Here is a 19701-nt window from a genome sequence, read left to right as displayed (position 1 = left end):
CTTTACCTTTTTTACCTTTTTAAAAAAAAAACATTTATACAGTAAAATAATGAGTATTAAATTAACTATAAAAATTGAACCAAATCTATTTGAATTTCTGATGCTGAGAATCTATCTACTCTGTGCAATAACACACCATGACTCTCCTGCATTAGATAGAAAATGTCATAATCTACTGCTCACTGCTGGCCAGGGTAAATATTGAACTTAAGAGCTTCAGGCAGAACAATTTGTCAACCAGTAGATGTCCAACCCGACAACCAAGTTTTATTTGTTAAATAAGTTCTGGATAGCAGCATTAATTCCCACTCAGCTTGGACACTGAGGGATTAAGTGTGTGTTGACATCTAGTGGTAGAGTTACAACATTACATAAAAGATCAGTTACAAAATTCCAATTCCAATGATTTTCTAGTCATTGTAAAAAAAGAGGATTGTATTTTTCAAATTGAGACATTTTATCACATCTGATTGCCTTATCCGGTCTGAAGACTAATCATTTTAAACACTAGCCTCTCTGACTGCCTTTCAATCATGCACAGTGAATACATTATTTATTAAACTGAAATACGAAACATGAAAATATATTTTGTAAACATTTTATATTGAATTGTATGTCGGTTTAATAACAGCATTTGTATGTAGATGTTAACTATGGTTGTGTCTTGTTTACAGGAATCCATCCATACAGTAGATTTAAAACAGGTCCTTACCTCTTTTCGTAGGACAGATAGACAGAGTTCTCCTGGTTGAAATTGTCAATTTCCTTCTGTAGTTTACTGTTCTCTGTGGTCAGCTCACTGATCTTACTCCTGATTCCACCAACGACATAGAGAAAAGTGTCTATTAGAGCTGGATGATATGAACCGACAGACAGAGACTAGTGTGTTTGAGAGAGAGAGCAGGTTATACAGTAGCGGTTAAGTTTAACACAGTAACGTTAATTTTACTCAGAGAGTACGTGTCCATTTCTACACTCTCAAGAGTTAAATTAACACTGCAGATAAGTATTAAAAGTATTATTCAGATTCAACTTTATTGTCGCATCACAGGTATACAGGTGTAAAAGAGAGGGTAAAACTCTTCATTGTGCAAGCTCCAAACATACATCCATGCTCCCAACATTTGCAGTTTTAAGAAAGAAAAGTCAACGTAGCAAAGTGTCATACCTGAGTAGTCCCAAATAGTATGATTTATCCAGAATCTGTCTCTGAGGACCTGGGTAAAAAGGCAGACAGAGAGAGAGAAATAAATAGAGAAAAGTGTTTAAATGTTCCTTCCTTGGATTTTTTTAATAACATGGCTCTGTTGAATCCTCAAATCTGATTGGTCAATTAAGGCATGCTGCGGCCTGTTATTTCTGAATGACAGACAGCTTTTAAGATAATATTTGTTGTCAAATTATTAATTTCTTTCATATGTAGCTGTGTAATGAGCAGGATTCACATCGTCCTATGTCACCCTCTCTGGGTATATTTTGTAATAACTATGAGATGTACATTATTGTTTATTTCTTCTCACTTACCCTTCATGCCTGTTTTCATGCCGCTGAGCCCCTGTTGGGTGACAGGCCTTTCTGTCACCTTGATCTGGGCTGACAGTAAACCAGGGGTGGGGATGGGTCCACCCTTTGTACCCGGACGGGCTGTACCTGGAACCATCTGTAGAAGACAACATAACACTGGTCAAAGACAAACCAGAGAAACAATTCAAGCAAACACACACACACACACACACACACACACACACACACACACACACACACACACACACACACACACACACACACACACACACACACACACACACACACACACACACACACACACACACACACACACACACACAAAATAACTGTCTCTCTGAACATAGTGAACATAGAACTCAAGATCAAAGGCATTCAGCAGATCAACTTCCATGATGTCTATTTAAGACTATTCTTAAAGTTGGAGTAAAATGTGAACCATTCCCTTTCATGCGTAGGTTAAAGGAGTATTTCACCCAATTACACACCCCATGAAGCCTTGAATTCATGGAGATTTTTTGTTTTTGTCGCATTCCTAAACCAATAATTTCCATAAAATTATTGGCTCAGGAATGTGACACAAACAATCAACAATTTATGCCCAAAAGGACTGGCTATATACAGGTTTTGTAGCAATTTGTAGTAATTGTAGAAATATTAGGCCTAAACTGTTGAATGTTCAAGCGCATTATAATCATGTATACTTTACATTACTTAAGACCATTTTCCAAATATTTTTTTTTAAAGCCCATGTGTGTTGGTTCCCACAGTAAAAGCTTTTTGGCTAGGAGTTCCGGGTGTCGATGGCAGTGATGGCTAGTCTCATATTCCTGACTGCCATCTTCTCTGATACACTTGTGTTCGTCCTGTTTAACGATCAGCACCACACATGGCATTCTGGTGTAGCACCCATCTAGGGACTTCTGTAGGGCTTGGGTCAGTGTCCAGGCGTAAGGGGAATGGACTCCGCAGAAAATAAAAATAAAGGGAGGTTGGATTTCCACACTGTGGTCATGCCATTAAGAGCTCTCTATGCCAGGGGTCTTCAACAGGGGGTCCAGGACCCCTAGGTGGTCCTCAGAGTTACTACAGGGGTCCGCCAAATCTTTGTGTGATATGATTTATTTGTTTTACATTAACCACTTGAACCCTAACATCCCTTTTCTGAGGAGAACTTAAGCCAAAAATAGCAGATCTACAAGATCTACAACGCCTCGCGCTGCGAGGCGTTGTGAGCTTGTAGATCGGCTATTTTTGGCAAAGAGGTATAGGTGTAGAGGGGGAAAAAAGAGGGGGTCCCAGCTTCATCTCTCTCTCAGCTAGGGGGTCCTTGGCCTGAAAACGTTGAAGACCCCTGCTCTATGCACATTATTAGTATGTGCAAAACATTTAACCAATACAGCTGAGCTGACTGTGATAAAGTCCTGAGTTCTCTTGATGTGACCTACCCCAGTTCCCAGGCGAGTCGCTGTGGGTGGAGGTCTGATGGGTGTAGGTGGTCGTGCGGACCCTGGAATCACCGGGACCACAGATCCACTGCGACTCATGGGCCTGCCACGACCAGGCAGTGGCTGCTGGCCCGCCATTAATGTCACTGGAGGTGCTGCTAGTGAATATCCTTTTCTAGAGATAAGAAAAAAACAACGGCATCAGTTTAACAGCTATGGTACAGTATTTACTATTAATACATTTAATATATCTCATCTGGTATAATACCTGGTGCTTGTTTATGACAATCTTTGAAATGTCACCAAATAAGTGTCTTGTTCAATAAAAAAATGTTAGACAGAGCAACCCCATGAGCAAGCATTTTTGCAACAACAAAAACTTAACTGGAAGGAACATCAAGCAGAGAGAGAGAGAAAGAGAGAGAGAGAGAGAGAGAGAGAGAGAGGGGACACTGGGTTGAAAAATGTAGCCTATTAAGACATTAAACATCTTTCCAAGTTGTCACTTGTCTATAACCACAGGGCTGAATAGCTTACATTATACATTCTTATTGTGCAGGGCATTTTGGGGGGTAAAATTCTAATTGATTCTAACAGGTTTAGCTCAAATCAGGATTAGCTTCCATATAACGTGTTATGAGAAATGCAACCAAGCCTGCATAAACGCCGCTACCCAGACTATAACCATGTGTATCTTATTATTACGTTTAATTCACATTGTAACGCGTTTACCTTGGTTAATTATCGTACTATAGATGACATGAACGTGTCTTCTTCAAGCTTGAAGGAAAGTTTTCAGTGCAGAATGCTGTATGTTAGCCATCTTGATGTTGTTGTTGCTCTGGCAACCGTTGCACGCAAGTTATCGCGAGACCTTCTTCTCTAGTTGGAATGAGATAGCGCTAACATAAGCGTGTGTCGCCCTCCGCTGGAAGAAGAAACACATCATACTGGAGAGTCGCCTGGGGGGTCCCCAGTCCCACATGATTTTAGGGGGGTCCCCAGATGACGGTGAAGTGACAACTTAAGGACGTTTAAAGACCTTTTTAATACCTAAAAAAAAAAAGAAAGAAAGAAAAGATACAGACCATTATTGCATCAAAAGTAATCTGGTCAAACATTGGCCAAATTGTCCAAAAAGCAAATATTGTGATAATAGCAGATCTATAGATCATGATTATGTATCATTATTCTAGCACTAAAGACCGAAAGCCTAATACCATAGTATTATACATTATTATTATTATTATTATAATATATTTTCATAGCATGTTTAATGATCAATCAATTGGATCAATTAATGGAAATAATGTTCTGGCTTGGTTCAATATGGAACTCATTATTTAAGTTTCTATTTATTGGTATCACAATTCACAATCAATGAAGATTGATGCCAGGTCTTGTTCATTGCACCATAAAAAGTAGCGTGTAAGCTTTGCCAAGGTGTTCAGTCAGCGTTTTAATTAGGCAATTACTTTTGTTTTTTATACTTTCTTTTTTAATAACCATACCATTGATATTGTCAAGTTTGGTGACATTTTGATTCTCAGTGGCTGCTTTCACTAGCTGCCTCTTACTGATGAACACAGAAAAAGACAGTGTGCAGTGAAATGCAAAAGCATGAGTGGGACAACATACAGTAGCTAGCTACTACTGTTAAACAAAAGCAAACAAACAATTGTAACTGGTCTTTAAAGGTTACAGGTCGTGGCCAATGGGATTCAGATTTCATCATGCCTAAATATTATACCTACTGTATGAATTCTATGAAACAATACAACAATGTAGCAAGGCCAGGTACAGGAGATGACCTGAAGATGTTTTTTCTCAGTTTCTTTACTCATGCATTTACTGCAGTGTAACAGTATTACTGCACAATTTTGCGTTCCATAAATCAGTGGTTCTCAACCATTTCAGCCGTGAGTGACCCCCCAAAATAATCATTTGCACTGGGGACCCCCCCACACACACCCTGTCAAGCACTTGGAATGTAGGATTTGAGGCATTAAATTGTTTGACTCGGTTCCACAGATTATTGCGAAAATAGCCGATCTACAAACCCACAACACCTGCAATGCGAGGCGTTTTTGCCTCTTATATTTAACAATTTGGCCAATGTTTGACCAGTTTTTATAGTTTGTTGATTACTTTTGATGCAGTAATGGTCTTTTTTTTACGGTAGGCAGCCTATTAAAGAGGTCTTAAAAGTCCTTAAATTGTCACTCCACTGCCATCTGGGGATACCCCCAAAATCATGTGGGGACCCCCCTGGGAGTCCTGACCCACAGGCCCTAAAACCACTGCCCTAAATCAGACTTGGCGCGTACATGCTCTGTTAACATGCCACGGAGCAGACAGTCTCCCCTCAGAGAGCATATTATAAATCATTTAAATCCTAAGTGTTGCGTTATTACTCCTGGGTTCTATTTTTATGCATTGCTGGACGAAGAAAACGCAGAAGCAGAAATTGGCTGACAGCAGTATGCGTGACGTCAGGTTATGCTAGAAGTTTCACCATGGATGCGTTATTGGAAGACTCGGCATTCTAACCTTTTGGTCATAAGATAAGATAACCATTATGCTTCTGTACTGCATTACAACTGCATTGCATTATTTTGCGTAGAGAAGGGAAGTGTCAAACGTTGTGGTTGTTTTTTGTGCATGCTGCAGGTCTTAATGTGACAATTTTCCTGTGTGGAAGATGCCCTGACTGACCCTTGCTGTAAACACCCTTCGGAAAACACAAAATGGGAAAGACCTTTCCTCAAATTCTTCTGCTTTCTTTTAAAGGGGGGGGGGGGCGTTTTGCTGTTTTAACCCAGCAACCCTATGTAAATTATGCCACTGCTGTAAGTGTAAAGCATACCAGCCCACTGTTAACGCAACTAATAATTAGGCCGCGCGACCCGTATTACATGGATTAAAGCAAAATAAAATCTCACGACTGAATTTTTTTTCTGGAAGATGGAACACGTTTTCTATTGCTTGACCACTTTAAATAGTGCAGTCCAGGGAAGTCATGCTGACGTCTATAGACTCCAAATGACTGAAATCAGTCGTGGTGAAAACTTTAATCCATGTCAGTGTGACAGATTGTAAGTGAACAAGTCAATTTAAAAAGATCCATTCCAAAACATTCAATTACAAAACTTTTATTTCAAACTTTCAAGATTAAAATAGGCTTATCGGAACAATATTTGATCCCTCAAGATAAAAATGAACTGTAGCAATAACACATTTGAGCCCTTACACAGAAAACGATAAGATGAGCTCCCATTACGGGAGGGGTGAACACCATCACGTCATTTGTACAGACTCATCCTTATCCTGTCCCTCAGGTCGGGGGTGAACAGGAGGTCTGATTCAGCATTCCTGGCCTGAGAAACACAAAGTAGAAAGACTGTCAAAATGGTCTCCACTGAATAGGCCCAAAGCTAACATACAATGTGAAATATGAGTTTGATTATCAGTCCCATTTAACAGGTTTCAACCTGACATGTATAGGTGAAAAGTATAGACGTTGCACAACAAAGTAGTGCTTAAGTGGCTAAGAGTTAGATTTGGCAAAGAATAGAAAAGCAAAGGGTGTATCTCAATAAAGACAGCCTGTGGTAACTGGGGTGGGAATACCTGAGCCAAATCTGAAGTGAGAGACCGTGAGCACAACAGTGATAACAGCCACATTCAGTGAAAATGCATTTGCTGGATTAAGATTTCACACCATAAATGATGAGAATTGAGCCTTTTAGCAAAGGTGCGGTTTCTCGATTTTATGGCATATTACAGGCCCTGATTAGCCCTTCTTCACATTCATACAGGGACAATTGGCAAAGGGAGTTGGGCATGGAAATTTCGGACGACATGTGGGAAAATTGTATCGATAATATACACCGCAGCTCAATTAATGTCAGACACTCTTTAATCCAATTTAAAATTGTTCATAGGCTGCATTTCTCCCCAGCTAAATTGAATAAGATTTTTCCCAATTCTTCTCCCATGTGTGGGAAGTGCTCCATTGAACAAGGAACTCTGTCTCACCAATTCATTACATGCCATAAATTGCAAAATTTCTGGAGTCAGCTGTTCGACTTTCTTTCCAAAGCTTATAAACGGGAACTTCCCCCTGCCCCTTTGACAGCTCTTTTTGGAATTGTGGAACCAGGAATGGCCCTCAGTAAATATGTAAACCAGGCTATCTCACTATCTACCTTGTTAGCCAGGAAGTTAATTCTACAGGCCTGGAAATCAGAGAAACCCCCGACAATCAATATGTGGCTAAGGGAGCTGGGAGGAGTGTTGCACCTGGAGAGGATAAGGTTCACTCTTTCTGATAGGGAGCCCCTATTTCAGAAAATCTGGGCACCTATTATTGGGTTGCTAGATGAGATGACTTGAGTGAATATAGTGTCGTGTTGCCCCCGGAGTGGTACCTGTTGTATGCCTTTATATTTTACTAGATCTTGATGCTGTTCGTTTTGCCCTTTGGATGTGTACTGTCATCAGCCTCATGTTGTTTGTATGTCATTCAGTTTTGTTAAGTTGTGTATGTTGTTGTTGTGTTTTGTATGTATCTGTTTTGTTTCATGTTGTTTTTTTTGTATTTTCTTTATCTGTGCAAATCCTGTTGTCGATTTTTTTTGAAAAATTCCTATGTGAAAAAAAACAAAACTGCAATACACAGATGTTTAAAAAAAAAAGATTTCACACCATCACTTTAATTACATTCCGCCTTAGCATCCGTCCCAGTGCTTTAGTGGTGTAAAAACCTTACTTGTGGGAGGCATAGCGGCATCCTCCTGCGTTCGCTCATCTCCATGCCGAGCGATAAGACTCTCCACGTCTATGGGCAACGACGTCTCCATGGCATCAGTGTTCCTCGGTGACAGGCTGAGCATTTCTGATGGTTGAAAGTATCGCTCATCCAAGTCAGGAGCATCCTTTAATCACAGAGGACTTGGTTACTGAATAGATAAACTTGCATGAGTTTCATTTCAGCGCAATGCATTGCAAGAACTAATGCAAAGCAGCCAGGCATGAATACGACTGGACTTGCACAATAAAAGGTTGGAATATGAGTCATGAACCTTTGTCTATATACACACACACACACACACACACACACACACACACTACACTGCTCATGAAGCCTGCTAAAATAGTAAGGGATCAAAGTATGCAATTAATTTCTTTGAGCAGTATAGTTATGGACTTGGAGAATAAGACAAGGCCCGGACGGCTAGCGTAGCAGGCCGGGCACCTAGGCTCAATGCAGCCTGACAGCAAGTCACAGGATCGAGTTCCCGATCCTGACAGCCTTTTCTGCGTGTCACTCCCCATTTCCTGTAAAACTACTGTCCTACCAATATAGGCATAAGAGCCCAAAAATAAATCTTAAAAAAATAATTACAAGACAACAAGCATGTGCTTCAAAGTAACTACGATAACAGGTGAAGAACAATTTAGGCACAAATCTAGATTATAGTGCAACTGAGAAGAACTGAGGCTTGTCAGTCTCGGCTGCTGTCATGGAGTTGTGATGGTTACAGACTCATTTTGTTGAGCTAGCATTTAGAAAGTCACACATAAAATGTTCACCTCAACAACTGAGCTGGGGTCTGGGGTGTCATTTGTGGATTCCTGGGCCCGGAACAATGTGGGTGAAGATGGCACAACAGGGCAGGGAGACTCAGTGAAGCTCAACTCTGTTTCGGGAGCCTGGCTGGAGGGAGAAGTGGGTATGCACGGAGGAGGGGAAAGCCTCGGCGAGAGTGGCCGGCTGCCGATCTCAGGCTTTTCTTCTCCGTCTTGCACTAGACAAAAAGGAGACTCTGGAGCCAGGGTGAGGCGGACAGGCGTGCGTCTATGGTGATCAGGGGTGTGGTTGAGAGGGGAGAGGTGCGACATGGCAATGGATGGGCGGGTCACTCTACCACAGGGAGAAGAAGCTGCGTGAGGCAGCATGGCAGCACTCGGGCGGCTCAACGATCCTGCAGACACATAACCAGAGAATGAGCAGATTGTTCAGGCTGTTGTCATTTACTAGTTTTGAAACAATACTGGTAGTAAATATATGTTCCTAACCATGATGCATGCTTGTTCGTACGCAAGAGAAAATGCACATTTTTAATCAGGTAGCATAAAAAACATCATAGAGCATGACTTAACATGATGTAACCTTGAATCAAAAGTTGCCATTTAATGGAAACCAATTTAGGGATCACATGAAGCCAAAGTTTGCCAGTAGCTCCGGCCGATGCACACAAGGCCCGAAGTCATGTCTCACAGTAATGTCTGCCAACATTACAGATTTCAGTCTTGTGTTTGACTCAGTGTTTTGTCCCATAATATACAAGAGCACAAAAACAAAAACAAAAAAAAAGGTGTTTGTCCTACTCTGCCAAGTGAAGCACTCTCACCTGTCGGTTTGGCTGGGCTTTCCACTTGAAAGAAACCACCATTGAAGACCACGGTGTCTGTGGCCTGGGTAACTGTTGGGGCTTCTGACACCTGGATGCTGGGGTTGTCCTCCGTGCCACCAGCAGCCTGGGCAGCTTTCTCTGCAACCTGCTTGGCCTTAATCGCTGCCTTCACAGCAGCCAGGCGAGACTTGGCCTCTGCATTTGTGCCTGCTCCCTTTGGAGGAGCAGTGGGAGGTGGTTTCTGAGGAAAGCACAAATTGGCGCCAAGTATTAGCAAATATAACGGCAGCAGAATTGTTTCAAGACGACTAAGACACAAGTATGTAACATATATCCCCACAGAATTAAAACATCTCACCCCATGCCAAGCAAAAGAAACGCATACAAAAGAAAGCAAACTATTTGGGCAAGTTAGAAGATTGTCGAGGTAAAAATCTAACTTAGATTTTTACCTTGACAATCTTCCTCCGACGTGGTGGAGGTTTATGTTCCTCCACCCAGCATCTGGCTTCAGCCTCCTTGAGGGCCTCAAACTTCCTTAGTACATCCTCAACCTGAAAAGGAAATAATTGGAGTAAAATGTATATGTAATGCAGTACATATTAAGCGTTTTAGAGATAGTTCTCAGTTCGTCTTGGTTCAGTCTCACCATTAGAACAGATTTTTTTTTATCATCTATCTGTCATAAACCATAAGACTCTGTTCAAAACAAACTGGGATGAACTTGTGAGCCCCTACCTGGAAATACACCATCTCCCAGAAACCCTGCAAGTCAGTGCAGGTGGTGAGCTTCTCCCCACGTCCAAGAGCACAATCATCAACCAGTCCCAGAAACTGGCCAAAACGCTCCTTCATGAGCAACCTGGCCTGGCCCACCGCTGTGCGCATACGATCCCTCACTACACACAAGGACGTACAAGAGGGAAGAGTTCAATGGATATAACTCTGGATAATCTTCAGTCAGGAGGAAACCTTGCATCTCCATATTTCAACTTTATTTATTTTTTGGTAAATTAATGCCCTACTGCTTCATACTACAGTGTCACAAAAGTAGAAAAGATTGTTGCTCTACATACGAGCACAACATTGTGAGCTTTTAGAGCTGCTAGTTTGAAAAAGTAGTTTCATGTGTGTATGGATTTTAAACATATTGAATCAGTGAAAAGTATTAAAGCGTTTGTGACTTAACTAGACAGATCCATTGGAACACAGGTTATTTTTTATACCCCCAATTTTCATGAAAAGTATCAGTTTGGCCATTAAAGGTTTCCTTCTAACAGCAACGACATGCAGGATTACAATATTGACAGTGTCAGTCACAATGTGTCCCACTGGTTCCTGTTGAGAGGACAGACTCACTCTCTTCAGGGATGGAGTCATCATCCACTTTGACCTCCCAGATCTGAGACAGGCTGGTCAGCCTGTCTGTCTCAGTGGTGACCTGTGACCTGATGAACACAGAGACGTCACTAGACAATGACCAAACTGTGACCACTCAACATACCAAGTTAATAGACTTGTGATTCCATTAAATAAATGTATTATATTCCATTACATAAATGTATTATACTTTAATGTATAATAATTGAACATAACTTAATGTCCAGAGTTTGACCATCGTTCTGCATCATTTTCTCACCTGAAATATGGCACGTCATGCTGGGGCTCCTGGGAGCAGGCCGGAGGCGGAGCATGAGGGGAGCGGAGTGGGGATTTAGGGGGAGATGGTTCCTTGGTCTCAGCCTCAAAGAGGGGAACCGGTGGGAAGTTGGAGTTTGTGCTGGCAGGGGGAAAGCAGAGTAATAAGAGTAGTGTTTGTCAACTGAATGTTTTGGTCACTGTCCCGCATAGCAAGGTCTGTGAACCCCAGTCATGTGACAAGACAAAGCTCAAGATTCTTGAGTCAAGGAGGGCATACACGAATGCACACAAACCTGGGTTTGAGGAAGGCGTCCGTGGCTCCAAGTTGAATGGAGAGGCCAGCGGGGGCCTCAAACACAAACCCTTTAGGGGCAAAGGAGGTGGTATCAGCGGTGGCATTTCTGGCAGTGAGGGTGTCAGTCAGGGCAGATTCCTCCACCACCTTCTCCTCAGCTTCCTCCTTCTCTTCCCCACGGTGATGCGATTCCGTGTCCAGCTTCTGGGGTAATTAGACAGAACCACTTACTAATTATAATTTATTTATATAGCGTTTTTCCAAACAAGGTTACAAAGTGTTTTACATATAAAAGAGCAGCATAATAACCACACAGGTTAGAGAGACAGACGATATATCTTTACCGCCGACACCACAGGTACACTCTTGTCAACCACCACTTCCAACACGGCTGGTACAGTCTTGTCAACCATTGCTGAATAATTGGAACACAGAAATAATGTTATGAAGTATAGCAGGCAAATAAACCAAGTTAAAACATAGAATATGGGATATTGTGTACTGTGATGTTAAATGGCTTACCGCTGTTCCTTCCTCTGCCAGTAGAGGGCGCTACAGGCTTAGCATTAACTCTTGTCCGACCTGGAGGACAAAAAAACAGTTTAAAAAATGCTTTGACAACCACCCGCATGTTCTATGACATTATAAAAAGTGTTAAGGCAAAAGCTTTTTACTGCCACAGGAGACTAGCAGAAATGTGTGTACCTCCAGCAGCCTTGTCCAAGTTTGAGCTGGTATGAACTGCTGCACGATCCACTGGCTCTGCTAAAAGAGGTCAATACAGATATGATAGTGGAATCTCATCCCTGAATATTTTTTAAAAATAAAAAAAGATTAAATAAACCCAATAATTATGAATTAAGAGTAAAATCTTCAATCTAATTTAGCCATTTGTAACAGTATGGGTCCATTTGGATTTTTATAATGCAAGATAACGTCATAGTCCAAACATGGCTTCTTTCTCAGAATGCAATTAGTTACCTCTAGGGACAACTTTGCCCCTGGTAGCAGCTTGTGGGAGACCTTTGGCCCTTGCAGTAGATTGTACAGCTGGTTGGACAACTTTGGCCCTGGTTGTAGCTTGGCTTGGCTGTGGCTGGACAAGAGCTGTGCGGCTCCTGGTGGTCACTCTTCCCATGACAGGCTTATTTGGCTGTGGGACAAGATGGAGACAAACATTTATAAGCAGAAGTCAAAGCTCATGCAAGTTGACATAACAGTGCTGGGTGGGGTTATGGAGTTACACGTCACCTGCTGGTCCGACTTTGTTGAACGTGTGACCCGGGTCTGGGGCACTTTCACTAGTGCCTGGTAGGAAGGAGGGACAATAACTAAAGTGTTATTCTATTTACAGTGCAGGTTACCATAACAGCTCAACTACTATTACAGCACAAAACAAAGAATAAAAATGTTGTGTCACAAAGGGGCTGGCTTTGAATGCCCTCTCACCTCCCGGGGCCGTAGGGAGAAGGAGTCCTTGGGGTGAACTAGACCGACCTTAAAGACACCCTTAGATTCCTTCTCCCTCTTCTCCTTCTCCTTCTGTAAGAGCTTCTTCTCCTTCCATCTCTTAAGTTGCTCCAGCCGTTGCGTGCCAGCCGAGTCTGCACAGAAAAGAACAAACTGGTCACAAGCAAATTTACTTTTTTGAGATCTTGAATGTGAACTAGATACATGTGTAGGGTTTTTAACTTGCATTCACACAATCAAGCCTTACTTTTAGCCGACTGGGTCACATTTGGAGTTTGGTCCAGTGTGTCAGGAACATGGTCAAGCTGCCGACGGCTGTTAATGGCACACTCCCTGTTCTCTTTTTGCAACTGTGACCTCCTCCGGGAATTCTTTAGTCGCAACATTTGGACACTGGTGTCTCGCTGTCGCAGGCTTGCAAATTTACCCGGTGCCTCCATATTCCTGGTACAGTCAGGTTAACAGAATGGTGAGAAATTATGTTGATATAGTAAATGGCACAAAATGATAATTTAAACAAACATCTTGTAGATTGTAATTGTGTAAATGACTAAATGTTAGTTTCAGACTTGTGCTTTTAACAGTTCAAATGTTATGAGGGTGAGATGTCAGTTCTCTTTTTAATGACTAAGACTATATGGCTTGGGTTTCGTTTAAGGCCCAGAGACAAACAGGGCAGTGCCATCGCCTAATTATATATTTTTTAAAGATTTTTGGGCTTTCTGTGCCTTTATTATTGCTAGGATACGCAGTGACACGCAGCCAAGGCCGTCGGCGGGATCGGGACTAGAACCCAGGAAGTGCATGCCCGGAATGCTACACCAGCGGTCCAGGCCACAATTTTATTTGAAATAAAAAAAGATTACTAGCAGCGATTCTCCAGATAGACTAAACATCTAAACATAGGACAACATCCTTTTGAAATGTTGCCATGTGTTGCTTATGTCTAATGTAAACTTTGGCGTACATTTTATGCCTTAAGGTAGGGTAAGTGATATTTTTTGGTTAAAACAAAAAGTATTTTGTTAAAAGGTTAAAATACTATATTCTGCTAGTAATCATTGCTATAGAGTGTTTTTTCAGTGACAGATGTCTCCCCGTCTCTCCAGCTCTTTAATAAACAGAAAATACATTTTTCGGTAGGTGTCAAAATCTCAGCCAATCAGGAGAAAGTACCCATTTTTAAGCTTAATTTGTATAGTGTTCCAGATCCAATTTTGTCTGCTCATTTCTTAGTGTCATCACTTCCAATTTCACTTGTTTAATCTGTAACCTGATTGAGTTCTCTGTCCTGGTTGGATAAAATTGGAAATGAAACTGAAACTGAAACGAAAATGTATTTTCTGTTTAATAAAGAGGTGGAGAGACAAGGAGACTCCTAATACTGAACAAACACTATATAGCAATGAGTACTATCAGAATATAGAGCTATTTAACACTTATTTTAACAAAAGCAAATCACTTACCCTACCTTTAAACATGCACTATTCCATTTAATGTTACCAATCACAACCCGACAACTAAGACATTCAAGTTTAGTTAAACGACTCACCCAGTAAAGTTTCTTAAAATACCAACCTCGGACTAAGAGTCAAGGCTAGTAAAATAAGTTCAATAGCAAACAAACTAGGCCTACAGCCTACAGCAACCCTACAAACTTGGTCACTAAAGCTCTGGTGGTAGATAATAGATAGATTCAGAAGGGCTTCCGATCTTTATTGCATAACACATCTTCTTCACATCTTACATTTAAAGAGTGGGAAATGAATCTTCTAGTTAGTAGTTTCTAGTAATCTAGTTTGTTGCTTACTTGCTTCCCTCACTTTCTTCAATGTAGCCGTTTTCCAGGACAAATGACAACAAAGATGGCGGGTTACGTTTGAAACAGTCTACAGAGGCTATTATAGGCTGCACGCTGCGTGCTGATAGGCTGAAGCCTGAGTGATACCCTTCAGGTGCTACTGCTGATCAGTGTTGCCATGTCGGCCTATTATTATAAGCAATTACTGTGGGCTTATTTTTCTGTAAAGTTGCTTGTAAATATTGGTAGTTGCGCCGGGTTGCAGTTTTTTGGGCTTGTTTCTAATATGCCTTTGCACACTGGTGTCATACAAAAAATGTGGAAATTGCATTAATCAATGCGTGAGCTTGTATTTAGGCTATTTTCACTATAGTTGTGAGGGTTTTTGAAAGCTTTGGCATTTTATTTGCCTATGACATACCCAAAACTCGATTATTGATAGAGCGGATATGCGTGTGACATCATCATCAAAACCGGAAGTTATGCAGGAATGCCTACTGTGAGTGTCAAAAAAATACTTTCTGGCCTTGGCAACCCATGCATCCAAACAGAAAAGTCATATCTGATTGCATTAAACAACATTAAACATTGTTAAACTCACTTTGCACGTTGCTTTGCCACTCAATGTGCCATTCAATTTAAGCATGCGTATATCCTCTATAGATTGTTGTATTAAACTATTTTTTATAATCGATTAGTTCAATTAGTGTTGCAACCCCAATCTCAAATGATGTGTCAGTTGTATCATTAGATAGAATGGGTATATGGGGTTCAAATCAAACCTTTCCCCATTTTCCTTAATGGCTTCTTACTAGCTGCAAATAGTATTTTGACCAGAGAACTATACCGTATTTAAATATTTTCCTCTGTATAACACAGAGTACAAAGTAGCTCATAGGAACATATCCCAGTATATTTTGTCGCATCTTGTATCATATCCCAAAACAATACTTTGTGACATTTCCAGAATATGTTTGTCAAGCATAAAAGGGACACAGGTAGACAGAAACAGACATCTCCATACGGGACAACAAAGCCCCCAACACTATGACTAACACTGTCACACATTGGTCAGATCACCAGTGCGATGTGAGGGCCTGAACCTCCAGTAACATAAAAATGAATGGAAAATAGAGGAACAAAATTGAAGACTGTGTTTTATTTGTTATGAGCTGTCCAGTTTATATAATGACCACACAGTGTAGAACTGTAAAGAGTTTAACTCCTCCAACATGAGATATCCACCAGTTAAAATAGAGCTGGACGATATATTACTAAAATCACATAAAACAATATTTTTTGACAAACAAAAACATAATGTTACAATAATTTTGCTGAATATTGGTGCTTATAAAAAACTTTTTCGCATGAAACTTCTGAGAAACCATAAAGAAGAAAAACAGGTAGAGGCTTTGGTTCTATGACTACTGTAATATAGCCTGACCAGAAAGACAACATTTACGGTAAGCTTTATCACAACATTACAATCCCATCTATTCTCATATCACATATCAATATTTTTACACATCGCCCAGCTCTAAAATGAGACCTACCTCTTTGAAGCAAAGTATGATACTTTTTATAGGGCAGTTTTAAATCCTTGATTGAGAAAATACAACCCTTTTCAGGGATGCATTTTTTTTGTTTTAAATGTTCTGCTTTTAATGTTTTTCCTAAGACACATATCTATCACATCATCTGAAAAAGTAACAAAAACATTTTTTTTTAGCATGCGCAATAATGTTCAGGAGCTGGTGATTGGTGATTTTAACTGCCCTTATGCCATTGAATTAACCTGTGTATTTAACTATATTAAGGTAAAAGTAAGTACTCAATAATGTATAATATTGCATACTGAATGAAAATCTATATAATATGTACAGTAATGTACAGTTATGCTACATGCTTGGTTGTTAGTTGTTACAACCTTAACCACATGAACCCTATGGTCTATCTATGTCCTATGGGAATGTCATAATACGTAATCATTCAGCAAAAAAAGAAGGGGACTAAGTACAGATCCCAGGGAGGGGGGGACCCCAGTCAACTGAAGAAGGGTTTAAGTGGTTAAAGTGCATCATGCTATAGCTTTTTGTGTACTTACAAAACAGCACTTCAAATACACAGGCTAACATGGCTAATCAATCGTTCCACAATAATGTTTACACAGTGATAACACTACATAAAACAATATCTGAGCTTAAATAAGAACTTCAAAATACAGTTTAGTATAGTTAAATATAGCAGTGATACAAGGGTACTATCATAAAAATAATGTGTCATTTTCATCATATTTTTGTATCTTGGGAATGTGATAATGCATATTCCAAAGTGGACATGATGACAGTGATTCAGTCAGTGATTCAAGAATATGATCAGTAGTTATTACAGAGTGCAATCTTTATCTTCTATTAAGACTACACATACTATTTTGTTTTCACTGCAGGAGTAATATTTATATCAGTAACAGTTTTCAGTGTTCACTTTCCTAACTTTGCCTTTTTTGCTCATTTGCTCCTTTGTCCACCAAAACAACTTAAATATTTTACACTGCAAAAACAAATCTTTAACTGTAAGATCTATATTTTCAAAACGTATGGATTGAGACATTTTTAGATGTTTCTACTGTAGAAACAATTGGCAGATCATGCCCTGTGGCACAGCAAATCTCATCTCTCCCCCTTTGACCAGAACAGGCGGTGACCTTGGGTGTGACCTTTTAAGTTTGCTCAAGGTCAAAGGTTGTTGCCAAAATGTGACTTCCTACTGTAGATACTGTTAATACTAGTACACATACCTCTTTTAACCATTTTTGAGTTAAAGTGGAAACATTTTATTGTGACCAAAACGTCTAACCCTATAAGTTAGAATTTTAGTAAAATTTGGTCTTAGTTTGAAGTAGATGTGTATATTTTTGACAGTTATAGCCATACATAATTTTGACCTTTTTTGAAGTTTGAAGTTAAACCAATTATTCCCCAAATGTAATAAGGTAACCTAGGGACCACTGACCAACTTTCCTGATAGTTTGACGTCATTGCATGAGGCCGTTTTCCTGTTAAGTTGTTAACAAACCAACAGACAGACAGACAGACAGACAGACTGGACACAAACATTGTAGGGGGTGTTAAAATGACATAGATTACATTACTGTTTGAGATTAAAAAGACATTCTCTGTGCAGTCATAATTTAGTCGCCATCACTTGTTCTTATACCAGATAAAACAGTTTGTGTCGCAAGGTCCAGTAATGCTGGAACTCTTCAAACACTATAATCCACACAGTGTAAGCAGGATTGTGCTTTTCATTTTAGTGGTATTCCTCTGAAGGGTCGGACTGCATTTGCAGTACCCCCTAAAAGCAAGTAAGGGGGGCAGTGCCTCGCTCTAGGACATCTCAGCAGGGATGAACACGTTGGCTGTTGCAGGAAAAAGACCCTCCAGTTTTCTATCTCTGTCCCATTCCACCAAACCACAGTGCTCAACGTGGTCATTTGTAGTCTGTAGCCGGATGGGCAGTCTTAATGACTTTAACACTGCTGTTAACATTGACCTCTGAAAGTTCTGCTAGCTGTTCTCTGGAAGTCTGCTTCTTCTGTGGATATAACAAACACGATGTTATAGTTTATAGAGGAAGATGGAGAAGAGACGAGAGGCAACACGACGAGAAGGATAAAGTTGTTGGAAGGGATAAAACGCTGTGATGGTGTGTTGACCAACCTGTGAAGGGCCAGAAGAACCAGGGGTGTCGGCTGTCCGAGTCACAGATAGAGGAGGGACGAGGTCTGTCCTTGCACTGAGGAGAAGACGGATGGAAGAGGATTTGGAATCACTTCTGTTATTACCCTGCCCATAGCAATACCAGCAGGGTATAGTAATATATAATATTGGTCTGTCAGCAGAATATTCAGAGAATGGATTTTCATTAAACTTGGTGAGAATGATCAGTATGCTGCCCTGAATAGATGATTAACTTTTTGGTTGAAAAGGTGAAATGTCAAGCTCACAATGAAGGGCAAGGTCAAAATGAGTTCTTACTGTACAGTATGCTGTTCATGGTACCCCCACACCCCCACACTAAATTGATGATTGATCGATTAGCTGCCTGACAGCCGACTAACTGACGAGGAACCCCAAATTGATGATTTGATCGATTGACAGATCTCAGCATAGGCTGCATCTTACTTCACTTCGGAGAGTACGGATCGCTCTCCATCCGAGCAGTGCGATCGACGGAACTGTCGGAAACTTCTGGGAGAATGGGAATGTCGAATTCTGACTGGATCGCCCTGAGTTCTAACAGGGAGAGGAGAGACCCAGTTTAATTCACACATCCATTTATGTATCTGGAATCATTTATCCATCTATATATCTATATATCTATATATCTATATATTTATATATCTATATATTTATATATATACACACACAGTACAACTTTGGTATGCATGCCTGTGTACTGTATGTGTATTGACATTTACATACAGTATATTACACAGTATGCACGAATTAATGAATTTACAGCATAATTGATGGTATTACTCACTCCACTTTGGTGTAAGGAATCTCTTTTAACTGGTCTTCAGAGAGGCCTACTGTTTCCACCAGATCTTTCCTACACACACACACACACACACAGACACAGACACACACACACACACACACACACACACACACACACACACACACACACACACACACACACACACACACACACACACACACACACACACACACACACACACACACACACACACACACACACACACACACACACACACACACACACACACACACACACACATGCATTCAAGGAACAGTGTTGTTATACTGTACACAACCACTGACTTTAAGAAACTCAAGTTTCAAAACTATTGAACCCTACTTCACTAGTAGGTTAACATTAGTTGTCTTGAACTAACTCACTGGATGTGTTTCCATAGCTGTTCTTTAGCTTGAACATCAGGACTTCTCCTGTGAAGAAACAGAACATACAGTATTTAGTACAATTCTAGAGCAAGACACACAAAGCCAGGTGGCGAGAAACTAAGTTTGTCTCTGATGCTGGAATAAAAAATAAAACAAATGAAAAGAGGATTTTTGG

The 19701-nt window shown here is 40.5% G+C and overlaps 3 protein-coding genes and 1 long non-coding RNA gene across 6 annotated transcripts in view; all 4 read right to left on the bottom strand.

Annotated features, from left to right (window-relative positions):
- ift74 (intraflagellar transport 74) overlaps nt 1–3807 on the bottom strand; it is a 33877-nt gene extending 30070 nt beyond the window's left edge. Inside the window, exons 1-5 of one of the 2 annotated variants that reach the window (XM_084058685.1) lie at nt 3678–3807; nt 2973–3147; nt 1525–1660; nt 1169–1217; nt 713–811 (exon numbers count right to left, since the gene is read on the bottom strand). In XM_084058685.1, coding sequence (XP_083914811.1) covers nt 713–811; nt 1169–1217; nt 1525–1660; nt 2973–3110 — 422 coding nt within the window. In that variant the 5' untranslated portion in view covers nt 3111–3147; nt 3678–3807. The remainder of the gene's footprint in view (nt 1–712; nt 812–1168; nt 1218–1524; nt 1661–2972; nt 3148–3677) is intronic. The other variant, XM_084058686.1, reaches the window with a different exon arrangement.
- A 2362-nt stretch (nt 3808–6169) lies between these two features.
- LOC311042770 (uncharacterized protein) lies at nt 6170–13204 on the bottom strand. The gene is made up of 14 exons (XM_084053766.1): nt 13045–13204; nt 12777–12931; nt 12579–12635; nt 12376–12480; nt 11326–11531; nt 11031–11171; nt 10751–10839; nt 10130–10290; nt 9844–9945; nt 9389–9632; nt 8568–8959; nt 7744–7909; nt 6603–6613; nt 6170–6349 (listed from the first exon to the last, which is right to left on the bottom strand). The coding sequence occupies exons 1-14, from the start codon at nt 13181–13183 to the stop codon at nt 6275–6277; spliced, it is 2043 nt and encodes a 680-aa protein (XP_083909892.1). The 5' UTR covers nt 13184–13204; the 3' UTR covers nt 6170–6274.
- On the bottom strand, nt 11675–12094 carry LOC311047535. Its single transcript, XR_014601006.1, has 3 exons — nt 12033–12094; nt 11850–11909; nt 11675–11742 (listed from the first exon to the last, which is right to left on the bottom strand). It is a non-coding gene; the product is annotated as an uncharacterized lncRNA (long non-coding RNA).
- Nucleotides 13205–16263: 3059 nt separating the features above from the next.
- Nucleotides 16264–19701, bottom strand: part of epb41l4a (erythrocyte membrane protein band 4.1 like 4A) — a 31378-nt gene continuing 27940 nt past the window's right edge. For both annotated transcript variants that reach the window (XM_084083725.1, XM_084083726.1), the window contains exons 19-23: nt 19524–19571; nt 19144–19212; nt 18783–18893; nt 18318–18393; nt 16264–18192 (exon numbers count right to left, since the gene is read on the bottom strand). In XM_084083725.1, coding sequence (XP_083939851.1) covers nt 18088–18192; nt 18318–18393; nt 18783–18893; nt 19144–19212; nt 19524–19571 — 409 coding nt within the window. In that variant the 3' untranslated portion in view covers nt 16264–18087. The remainder of the gene's footprint in view (nt 18193–18317; nt 18394–18782; nt 18894–19143; nt 19213–19523; nt 19572–19701) is intronic.

Source organism: Gymnoscopelus microlampas, assembly GCF_963454915.1.
Source record: "Gymnoscopelus microlampas genome assembly, chromosome: 1".
NCBI lineage: Eukaryota > Metazoa > Chordata > Actinopteri > Myctophiformes > Myctophidae > Gymnoscopelus > Gymnoscopelus microlampas.
Note: the sequence above shows the minus strand (reverse complement) of the source record. Positions and strands in the feature narration are given on the sequence as shown.

Coding starts and splice junctions, on each gene's coding strand:
- LOC311042770 (XM_084053766.1), bottom strand. CDS start 13,183: ATGTTGCGACTAAAGAATTCCCGGAGGAGGTCACAGTTGCAAAAAGAG. Junction 9,946..10,129: donor GGGAGATGGTGTATTTCCAG/GTAGGGGCTCAC, acceptor TTTCCTTTTCAG/GTTGAGGATGTACTAAGGAA. Junction 9,633..9,843: donor GTCGGAGGAAGATTGTCAAG/GTAAAAATCTAA, acceptor TGCTTTCCTCAG/AAACCACCTCCCACTGCTCC.